At 33.6% G+C, this 12117-nt stretch overlaps 1 protein-coding gene across 1 annotated transcript in view; it reads right to left on the reverse strand.

The window, feature by feature from the left end:
* Nucleotides 1–951: 951 nt before the first annotated feature.
* The window catches only part of LMBRD2 (LMBR1 domain containing 2), a 55999-nt gene continuing 44833 nt past the window's right edge, over nucleotides 952–12117 (reverse strand). The window contains exons 13-18 of the mRNA XM_023216520.3: nucleotides 11791–11888; nucleotides 8528–8631; nucleotides 7313–7359; nucleotides 5917–6022; nucleotides 2480–2609; nucleotides 952–1506 (exon numbers count right to left, since the gene is read on the reverse strand). Coding sequence (XP_023072288.1) covers nucleotides 1446–1506; nucleotides 2480–2609; nucleotides 5917–6022; nucleotides 7313–7359; nucleotides 8528–8631; nucleotides 11791–11888 — 546 coding nt within the window. The 3' untranslated portion in view covers nucleotides 952–1445. The remainder of the gene's footprint in view (nucleotides 1507–2479; nucleotides 2610–5916; nucleotides 6023–7312; nucleotides 7360–8527; nucleotides 8632–11790; nucleotides 11889–12117) is intronic.

The raw sequence follows: 12117 nt of genomic DNA on the forward strand, positions 1-12117 counted from the left end.
ATGATGCTCTATTCCTTTCAATATCTGCATAGAGCTGTGTTTTTAAAAAACTTACATGATAATATTCATTAAAAAGAAAAATAAAAATTTTAAATTTATGTCTTGGGGAAAGATTAACTTCAAGTTAGGGGAACCATATAATTCATTTTCAAACTGGGATACTTGAGGGTGAAAGTAATTACTAGTAATAAACAGGATACGAGGTGTTACACTGAGACTGTATTTGGCAAGCTGAAGTATGGTCACCCAATGTAGCATGGATTCAGGAAGAGTCGCAAATATTCTAGGGACATAAGAAAACTCTCTGCAAGCATGCTGAGATCAAACATGTTCACTTTTCAATAAAACACTAGTGCTTTAAAATATAATACATAAATTTAGCTTAAACACAAAGGTTAAAACAATCTATTTAGTAAGAATGTTTAACCAACAAGTTATTACACATTTCCATTCTAATATAGTTTGGTTTTCTATAAACCACAATGTATCAGTAATAACAGTAAATTGACTCACTTTTTACCTTTGAATAACCAATTTTTTTCTCAAAAAGTATGAAGAGGTACCTTTAAGTATTAAAGGATTTTGTTGGACTCTTTGACTACTAAAAAGAAAAAACACTGTTTTCCATTAATGCTTAGGATTTATCCTTGAATGGCATGATCAACATTTAAATCAATAGGTTAAATGACAAATGTGAACATAGTTTTCTGAAATGAAAATCTTTTATAAAGCAATACCAGAAGCATAAAAAAATCCAGTTACTACAAAGACTGAAGGAATACTATTATCACCTGATTACAGTACACATGCTAAATACACAGACACGCATCAGTTGAAATATAATCTTCATCTTATACATGCAAAAATCCCCACTAGTTTGCAAACAGATTTGAAAAAGCACTTTTTACATTCAGTTATGTCTAGTAAGTAAGCCTTGTTTTAAGACACGAGTTTTATGAATACAGTTATTATTTGAGGTCTCCATTCACTTACATTTCTTTGAGAAATACAGGTTGAATATATTTTTTAGAAGTAACAAAAATGAAAGTCACAATAATCAAACTGTATATAATATTATTTAGTATGACTTATGGCTTCCTTGAATCTTTAAAATAACTCTCCTGAAAAAAAAAAAATTAATCTGAAACAAACTGAACTGCATGTTCTTAACATATGTTGATCCTTTTAAAAATCCTTCCACTGTAACTCTACTTCTAAGGCAGATGCTTAGGAAATGATACGTAATAAATCTTGTTGGAAAAGGTGATACTCTATTCAATGCACATTAAACTATTATTCCTAAGACATAATTAATTCTCAGTGTCTTTTTTGTTATCTTGACACTTTTCACTGAGTATAGAGGAAATTCTAGGGTACACAGATGTTCATCAAGACTGAACTGATGTGTTGACCTTGGTTAGTGGTCCCACAAACTTTTTCAGACTTTAAACATCATTAAATATGTCACTGCGAGACATCGAGAGATATCGTCCACCAGGCTGATACCTAAAAAGGGAACATAAAGAAATGATCTGAGGCATCAAAAATAATAAAGGAAGAGAAGAAAACAAGAATACATTAAAAGGGGGTGGCCACATAATTTGTAAGTACTGTAAAATCTAGTCAGTAGCTGAAAGCAGAAACTTACCCTCTAAGTACATTATCCAAAAGGACTTAATTATAAATCAACCAGCAACTGTTTTAGTCCCTAGTATATATGCACAACAGAGTGAGAGATGTAAAAAAGAAGGGGTGGGGGATGTAAGACACATCTGGGAGATTAATCAATTCAATAACCACTCTCAATTGTTGCATATAAATATAACCTAGGTTTTCACTGCATAGAGGCAATAAGGTAGCAAACATTTTTGTGCACATGATATTTTGCTGTTATTTAATTATGTCCTCATAGGATAATGGCTAAAAGTACAGACTCTAGCCAGAATACTGGAATTTGAATGCCTGACTTGCCATTTACAAGTTGTGTGACTCTAGGCAGCTTACTGAGCCTCTCTGGATTTAAATCCAACTGAATTTGCAACCATACAATTACAGTATTTTTGTTAAAGGGCTTAGAATAGTGTCTGGCATCTAGACACTCCTATGCAGCAGTTACTAAATATAATAAACTTCACAAATGGGACAATCAGAAACAGGCATATAAATATTGTTGTGATCCTTTGCTATATATTTCAATTATTCTTTCTTATTTATAATTCCACTAGTATTGTATGAAGATAACAATTTTAGTTATCATTACTGGATGATATAATTTTTAAAATATAAAAGCATTAGAAAGTCTAAAAAGGTATCAAAAGTTACTTAATACATTTTTTATTATTAATGAAAATGAACATTTTCCTTTACTTATCACTTGTTTACTTTTACCTTTACTTACTTATTTTCAACCTTGTCAAGTCAATGTATTATTAAAATTTTAGAGGAATGCTAGAGCTAAAATGTCACAACCAGAACTTACCTTCCTGATTCAGATTCAAGAGGATCATCAGTGAATGTTTCTGCATTAAAATCCAAAGGTTCTGCATCTTGGAGAAGTTCTATCCGGTCCCTTTCAGTCCTGTTATTAGCCCTGGTATATTTGAATGCAGCTGCAAAGGAAGGGGGAAAAACGTCTACTTCCCTACTGTCTATTAATTTATGGGTCCCAGTCTATGGAGGTACAGAAAGAAAAATCAAAATTCCAAGGAATCTGAATTTTCATTGTGAAGATAAAGAACATAAGAAAAGATAACTACATGGTTCCTTAAAATCAGATTAAAATTATAAGCAGTATAATAGAATATAGCAAGGAAAAGTTCTCTAGCCTTGTAGTTAGCTAAGAAGCTCTCTAAGCTCAGAAGCAGATACAGTGCAAACATTTCATTAGTGTAACTCAGAATTAACATTTAACTACGGTATCACAATGGTGCAACTGTTCATTAACAAAAGTAGTTTGAGTTGGTTTTACAGTAAACCTCATTTCTTGGCTAGGACTTTAAGGTGTAATCAGCTCAAACTCTTAAAAAAAGGTGTGTCTTTTTAACATAAGGCAAGAGTATGGGTAGCACTAGCCAATAGAAAGAGAATGCAAGCTGATATTTAATTAGAAATTTTCTAGTAGCTATATTAAAAAGGAAAAAGAAACAAGTGAAATTAATTTTAATATATTTAAACACAATATATCCAAAATATTATCATTTCAACATGTTCCAAGTGCTCAATAGCCGCATGTGGCTAATGATTATCATACCAGATAGTAGCTAAAGAAAACTAACTTTCCCTTCTCTATGTGGATAGGGATTTCTTTATAAACAAACCAAATTTTCACAATGTTGTTCAGAGGAGTCCAAGTAAATTTACAACAGCTTTAGGATATAGTTCTTTCTGAGAGCTTAATGCAAGCCAATTATATCATATTTACATTTTTGTAAGCTTGGACTTTGTCCTAAATGCAAGTCTCTTCATCTTTTCTGTCACTCACTCAGCAAATTGCAATCGCCCAATACATGCTAGATTCTCTCTAATTCATCATCCTATGGCTTTGTGATTTCTCCTTTCTTAAGCATTCTCCCGTCTTGCCAGATTTTTCCATTCTGTAAACTTCCTTCCACTCTATGGTAAGCAAGCGTCCAAATCCCTTTACAGAATCCTATTTCCCAGTTGTAACTAAAGCTTCAGCCCTTTCCTATTTATTCTACCCTAAAATCCTTCAAATAAATCCTTTTCTTTTCATCTCCAGGACAACTGCCTTATTTTAGGTCCTAATTATTTCTTGACTGCATTACCAAACAGTCTCTGAAATGGTTTCTATATCTCACTTCCCTAAGAATTATGCTTTATACTGCCATTAAATTCATCTTTCTAAATCAAAAATCTTATCATACTTCTTCCCAGATTGAAACCTTACCTTTAGGTCAAAATCCAAACTTCTTTTTCTTTTGTTTTTGAGATGGAGTCTTGCTCTGTTGCCCAGGTTGGAGTTCAGTGACATGATCTTGGCTCACTACAACTTCCGCCTCCTGGGTTCAAGCAATTCTCCTGTTTCAGCCTCCTGAGTAGCTGGGATTACAGGTGCATACCACCATGCCCAGCTACTTTTTGTATTTTTAGTAGAGACGGCATTTCACCATGTTAGCTATGTTGGTCTCGAACTCCTAACCTCAGGTGATCCACCCACCCCAGCCTCACAGGCATGAGCCACAGTGCCCAGCCCCAAATCCAAACACCGGAGAATGACAATATCTGTTCCTCAACTACCTCTGTGGCCCCCTCTCTTATTAGCCTCACCATGCTTTAGTTACAGAGAAAAACATACATTTTCCCAAAGGTTCTCTCATGCAACAATGTCCTGCATTTAGTCTCCCTTCTAATTAAAATACCCTTCACCTGGCTAAGTACTATTCATTCTTAAATACTCAGCTAAACATGTCCTTATTACAGAAATATTTCTTCATTATAAAAACTCTTTCCTAAGATAAGCCCTCTTTTTCCATTCCCCAAGCTGAATTCCTTCTGCATCAGGTGTGCATCCTTCCATCAGAGCTGTCATGAGAAATCTACAATATCATACACAGCCTAATTAAAATATTTTTAACATTTCTATTTAGCTCTTTTGTATAGTTTCCATCTCTCCGGTGAAATTCTCCCCTATCTGTTCATGCACATTGTCCAAGCTTTCCATCAGATCATTTAACATACCAATTGGTTATTTTAAAATCACTGCACTATCTGATAATTTCAGTATTTGAGCCACCTCTGGGTCTGGTATATTCACTATTTTATGTTTTGAAAATGGCTCATATTATCTTACTTTCTTGTATATCTCATAATTTTGGGTTAAAAGCCAGACATTATGTGTAAAAGAAGGAAAAGATGGAAAGAAATCATAGTTTTATGCCCAGAACGGGCACATCTCTTCTATTAGATCGTCACTGTCGAGGTCTGCACTCAACCTATAGTTGATCTGAGTTTGGATTTGGTTGTTGCTTTAGTTTCCTTAAGTCCCCACAGACTTCACATTTCTCTAGTAATGAAATCCTATGACTTTGTACTTAGTAGGGCCTCAAGTGTCAGACGGTTTCTCTCAGTATTCCTTTTCCACTCTCAGATTTCAGTAGTCCCTGCATGGATATGGATATGAAACAGAGGGAGTCTTCTTCATGTTTCTATTCCTCCTCCAACAATTGACTACTATTGCTTGGTACTCAGTGCGAAACTTGTAGCTGAGTGGGTGAGAGTGCTCAGTTTTTCTCCTCCATCCTCTGTGCACTGAAGCCTCAGCAATCTTACATCTCTCCCAGAAACAACCTCTTTCTTCTATTCAGCTCGAGGTTCTAGGAAAAACTGGTTTCCTAGCACCTCCTAAATAGCTTCTGCCTCATGTCAGTGTGGGTCAGTGACACAGGAAGGTTTCCAAACCCACCCTGGTGGCAGATGGCTTCTGTCTGGTATCAGTCCCTCACTCAATTATGAGCATCCTGAGGACAAGAAGCATACCTTCTTTGTATTGCTGTATACCTGGGAATATGCCTAACTTATATGGGTCAGTCAATAAATTATTACAAAAATGATCAAATAACCTACACCAATTAATAGGAAGGAAAAACATCAAGGTAAATAGTAGAATTAACACCTGTCTAGAACATACCTGGGATAAGTGCTTACATTATTTAGGGTTACTATACTTTAAACTATTTCTTTGATGCCCCAGTTTCTCGTTTCCCTACCAGAGTACATATTTTGAGCTTCCTCTTCCTTCTATATACTGAGGAATGTGGAAAAAAAAAAAAAAGTCACTGCAAATACACATTCATAATTCTACAAAGGCATTTCTGGATGAGTATTCTAATACTCAATCTCTATGCAAGCAAGCATAAGAAAACGATTTCCAAGTCAACTAGAAGATAAACTACTTACAACGGTTGGTATTAACATCTGAGAAGTTTGACTCTTTGGGGTCAGTATGGATATTTCTGTTCCTAGTGGAATCTTCTCTATTGTGTCCATAACGTTCTTTCCATTCCTGAAAAGAGGCACAAATAAATATATAACAAGAGAACAGAAAATAATCCATTAATATCAAGAGATTACATATGCAATGTAATAAATTTATTTTCATCAGAAATTCATTGGTAATCAATATAATTATCCTAGTACCTCTAAAAATCATAGGTCAATGTTTTTATTTTTATATGATTTGTTGAAGTCACAGTCTCTATAAACTTTAACTTCTACAAATGACAGAGACATTTTTGCTAACTTTGTTATTCATCTATCTAAAATGTAAAACAATATTACTACAAGCTTACTTAGACCAAGCAAAAGTTATAAGAACCCATAATGACTAATACATGTTAACAAAATTTTCTTTCACTCAAATAAACTACAAATATTAGAGCTAAAAAGTCAACAGCTAAAGCTGTATACAAACATAATTAGTCTATGACTCACGCAGCATTATGAGTCATCTTAAATGTAGTAAAACCATATTAACTGGATTCTACTCACTAAATTCTTAGCATTGAAAGGGACATTAGAAATCACCTAATGCAACTTTCCATGCAGTGCAGGGTCTCATTCTAAAACATCCTTGCCAGATGCTTTTTGGCTCTCTGACTAGATAGCATGTAATTTTCTATGTCTGAGAAGCCTATTGCAATTCTGGTAAATCATGTAATTATAGAAATTCTCATAGAGAAGAAAAATCTATCTCTAGTAACTTCTACTCTTTGGTTCTAGTTCTGCCTTCTGAAATAAAGAAGATACACATATATGAAGATACACAAAGACAACTATTAGTTAGTCTTTACTTTGCCAGTAGATACACCTATTTGTTAAAAATATGTGGTAATTATAATTAGATTTTACTCAATTTTTGCCTTTTCACTTTCTAGGAGGTTAGTTTGCCTCAGAAAATGGAGGCTTAAAGAAAAATTAAGGAGGAATAAAATTAATATCACAGCACCAAAGAAAGAGAAACAATTTTAAAGCAATCAAAACCACTTTAATAGCAAGAATACACAAATTTATTTATTTATTCATTCAACAAATATTCATGGAGCACCTACTTTAGGCAAGAAGCTGCTCGACGCCAAACACGAAGTAATTTATTACTAATGGCTTTTAGAACAGGTCTGTCAGGATACTTAGTGTATATACCTGAAAGTATTAAAATTCCCTTTCTTTAAAAATATCTTATAACATTTTCCCACTGTTTTTTTTTTTGTCTTTAGCTAATTACTCCAAATTAGTAAGATTCTTAAGAAATATTTCAAATTAATCTTCAGATTACAGAAGTTAATACCATACTTACTCTTCTTCGATTTTCGCCTTCTTCTTGTCTTTGCCTTTTTCTCTTCTCTAAAGACAGAAAAATGATCTCAAATACGGCATAACATGGTCTAATCAGACATAGTGTAACTGAAGTAAAGATATCGGGCTATGACTGATATTTCTTTTAAATTATCACAAAATCAAATGTTATAGGTTATTGCTGGAAAGAATTTGAGAGGTTACCTCACTCAATAGTGAATGCCTTCCGTATTTTTGTTGCAGATGGCCCTGTAGTCTCTGTTTAAATAACTTTAGTGAACAAAGAGTTCTTTCTCACAATGACCTGAAATTTGTTTCTCTGTAAATTCCATTCTCTTTTATTCCTGTCTTCTAAGTTAAGTTCATACTTCTCTTCTTTCTGTATGAGTGGTTTTCTTGGTTACTCTCTTTAGGTTACAGACATGATGTTTTCACTTTTTTCCCACAGGATACGCTCTACAGACTCATGATTCTAGCTGTCCTTCTCTAAATACCTTTTAATTTATCAGTCTTATTCTTAAAAATCTTACCCAGGACTGGATGTACTATGCCATATGAGGTCTAATAGGAGAGCATGTGAAGGCTACACTAACTTATTTTGGAGCTGCAATATATTTTGGCTTACATTCAACCCATAATCACACAAAAGCCCCAGACTCAAGTAGGGAGAATGTCTAAGAACCAACGTCCCAAAAGTCAACTGTTTTTCCCTCCATGCTACCATGACTTTGAATATCAGTAAATTTAATACACTTAGTTTTGTGATTTGATTCTACCAGAGTGCCATGTATTGTAACAGGCTATTAATGATCATCATATTCTAAAAAAGTAGCCTTTGCTTGAATGATTTCCCATGCAGTATCAAACTGATGATTCTTTAAATTAATGAACTTTATAACTGTACAGAATTTGGCAATTATGTTTCAAGGTAAACATGAAAATGATTCCAAGACCAAACAAGGGTGTTATCTAGTTGCAGACATACTAATAATTTAAGCTTCAGAATTTCTTAAAGACAGATAAAACAATTATTTATGTTTTCAAATTATTTTTGCTAGGAAGGCTACATGTACATTTTTAGCTAAAAATTTGCATTAATTGATAATTTCTTAGGATAGATTAAAAATTATTCACAAACTATACAAATATTAATTTTGTATTTTGAGTCTTAGCATTTAGTATTTTCACTTCATTTATTTTAAAAGACAAATCTTACCTTTTCTGATTAATTCTTTTCCTTCATTAACTAAGTCTGATGTCATATCATCATCTCCCATAAACTGCTGGAAACCAAGCAGATTCAAACAACGGGTTCCCAAACTAATAAAAGCAGGTTTTTAAAAAAGACAAGCATTATTTCACATTGTAAATATTTAGATGAATTGTCCTTTAGCATTGTCACTCCAAAAGAAGACTATGCTTCATTACCTGTTATCATACAGTTATCTACAGTCACATCTGACATGCTTCAAGAAGTACCACTTATCTCCCTTTCTAAGAAGTGTATGCCCTGTACTTCACTGATTAGGGTATGCACTATATTCAGGTTTCTTATAGATGTCAATTAAGTCAAGTTATCAGCATACCTTCAGAAAACAATTACACCAAGATGCTAAAATGATAACTATAATAATGTAAGAGCAATTTTTCCCTCTGATCTAGTTAACTATTTAAATAGCTTTTATACACTACAAATTAATTACTATATCCTATCTGAAGCCTACTACCTTATATCTTATTTGCTATTTACTTTAAATTTGATTGTTGTACAAGATGAGAATACTGAAAATATGGAACACAAGGAAGGAAACGATAGGTGAATAGGCAGGATTAATATTTGTTTAAGATCCAACTATACATCAGATAATTTACAGATGCCTTCTTATTTAAGTTTTACTATCACTCTAAGAGATAAATATCACTTACCAGGTAAGAAAATAGGCCTAAGGGGTTAAATACTTTGCTAAAGAGCCCTTAATAAATGACAGACTTAGAATTTAAATCCCAGACAAAAACCAAGCTGTTCTTTTTATTGTATTAGTTCTCAAACTTTTTCAATGATGTACTTCTACACAGAGAGGGAGGAGAAGGGAAGAGAAAGTGGTGAAGGAGACAGCGAGAGAGACACAAAGGGAAAACAGGAAAGCAATTTAGAAAAAGTGAAGATCTCCATTCCATTTGGCAGGAAAAAGGTGTAAATATCTAGCTAATCCATAATATATCTACTTGTTTCATTCATACAAAAAATATTTATTATGTATTACCAGTGGGTAAAATTGGGGTTTTGCAGATGATTATGTTAACTCTCTGACTTCAAACATTTCCTTACCATGTTCATATCCTTGTGAGAGTACAATACTCTGGGATGAGAAGCTCAGAATTAGATCCCTGTCTCTGGGAAGGTTTTATCTTTGTCTAAAGTGTCAGGAAACAACATTACGCTCTCTAGGCAGGTAAGTCTGAATATTCACTCTGGGTGTGGCTGTGTTGCTAATAGCATGGGAATTAGACTAATTCTGGCAGCATTTCAAATGAAAATGAACTTATCAAGTCAACCTATCATTGAAATGTTAGTAAGGCATTGCTTCGGGTGTTCTATAACAGAACATCTATTCTGTGAGTTAATCTGAAAATTAACTTTTTTTCCCCTTAAAGATAAAATGGCACTCAAAGTTTATCCTGATTAGAAAGACACTTTTAATGATTATATTAAACAATTTTCCTTTCTCTAGACATAGTGATTCCTTATAGCTAAGATTTTATAGTTGACAGAGCATTATTCTGCCCCATATCACTTGATCCATACAACCATCTAACAAGGTAAGAAGAAATGCTAATCTTGCCAACATAAGTGCTAACATTAAAAAAATTTATATATTACAAGTTCTTAATGTTCCACTTTATTAACTTTTCAAATAATTAAGCACATAATAAAAACATAGTTTTAGGCACACAAAGTATGACTAGACTCTCCTTTAATACTTCATTTTCACACTGTAGATCTGTTACTGTCTTCTCCACCTAAAGAAAACACTCAAAATATTAGATTTGCTATCAGTTCATATTAAAAGTATTATTTTAAGGGAGGAGAACACCCCTCATATTGTCTTATGCCCTATTTCTGCCTATAAAGAAAGAAGAAGTAAAAACTAAAAGGTAGAAATGGAATCCACTGGCAGACAGCCCAGCACCGCACCCTGGGCCTGGTAGTTAAACATCAGCCCCTGACCTAACTGTTTGTGTTATCTATAGATTTCAGACATTGTATGGAAAAGCGTCGTGAAAATCCCTGTCCTGTTCTGTTCCATTCTAATTACTGGTGCATACAGCCCCCAGTCACATACCCCCTGCTTGTTCAATAATCACAACCCTCACGCAGATCCCCTTAGAGTTGTAAGCCCTTAAAAGGGGCAAGAATTGCTCACTCGGGGAGCTCGGTTTTTGAAGACGTGAGTCTGCCGATGCTCCCAGCTGAATAAAGCCCTTTCCTTCTACAACTTGGTGTCTGAGGGGTTCTTGTCTGTGGCTCATCCTGCTACAATTTGAAGTTATAATCTTTTAGTTATTTTACTTATGAGAAAGTAAAATATATTTTTAAAAATTCAATAGAGAATGTATTTTAAACAATATCTGTTTACTCATTACTGTAATGTTAGTAGATATTATCTGTAACAACTATAAAATGGTATTGGAAGATTTAAATAAAGTAAGTAGATAAAATTTATTTTTCTCAGAAGAGTAAGCAATGAACATTTTTAAGTGTTTTTGAAAAAGTGGTATTTTGGGTATGTTATGGAGCACTTAGGCAATGAAAGAGGGCAGAGTACAGGATGAGGAGGCCTGGCAATATAAAAAGAAGGAAAGACAGATGCTAGAAGCCAAGTACACCTATCCTTTAAACCCTTTTGAATCTCACTCCTGCCTAGATTCTACCATTCATTCAAATTCCATGAAAAGAGCATTCCATGTGCTTTCCGACACAGGAGAAAATTTCTCCTCTAGTCTTAATGTACAGCGTGATTACAATTGGTCCTCACCTGACCCTTTGTTCTGGCCATGGTCTGAAGCATCTAGACACCCAGCAATAATTATTGGAAAGCTCCAAGGCTAATTTATGTCATTAGAAAAAAGCTGGACAGAAGGGTGTTTTGCAGGCTACGCTAGCTGTCAGTGTCAAAGGCCAGGACTTAAAGAGTTAACACTCTGTAATTAATCCTATCATTTTGTAGCCTAAATAGAATAATGTTAAAATAATATTATTTATTATAATAGAATAATAACTCTACCTCTTTTTTCTTTAAATTTTTTAGAGGGAGAATAGCACCTGATCACTCCAGTACTCCCTTTAAACTATCCCCAGCTTCTCCAAAGCCACAATAAAACAAACTGAAACTCAATCAGTAAACACTGAAAAGAGTTTTAAAGAGAAAGGATATCCAGATTTAGGAGCAAAAGAAAAAATAATGTTAAGTTTCTTACCTAAAATAAGTAGCAATGCAGAGAATTACCACCAACATAGGATAATATATATAGAATCCATCTGCAATAAAGGATAAAACTTTCATGGAACCCATAATCTGAAGAGCAAGAAAAAAGTAAGTTAAATTGGAATAGCTCTATAATTTCCATTCCTTTCCTTCATTAGAAAATTTGCCTATAACCAGTTATGCCAATCCATTTGAACTTTTTAAAAAGTAGAAAAAAAGCAGTAAATGGACTTATTTTTTAAAATCTGCTTTTTATTGAGGTTTTTCTTAAGGAAAATTAATGTAATTATTACTCAAAATTATCACATACATTGACTAT

Source organism: Piliocolobus tephrosceles, chromosome 4 (assembly GCF_002776525.5).
Source record: "Piliocolobus tephrosceles isolate RC106 chromosome 4, ASM277652v3, whole genome shotgun sequence".
NCBI classification, from domain to species: Eukaryota; Metazoa; Chordata; class Mammalia; order Primates; family Cercopithecidae; genus Piliocolobus; species Piliocolobus tephrosceles.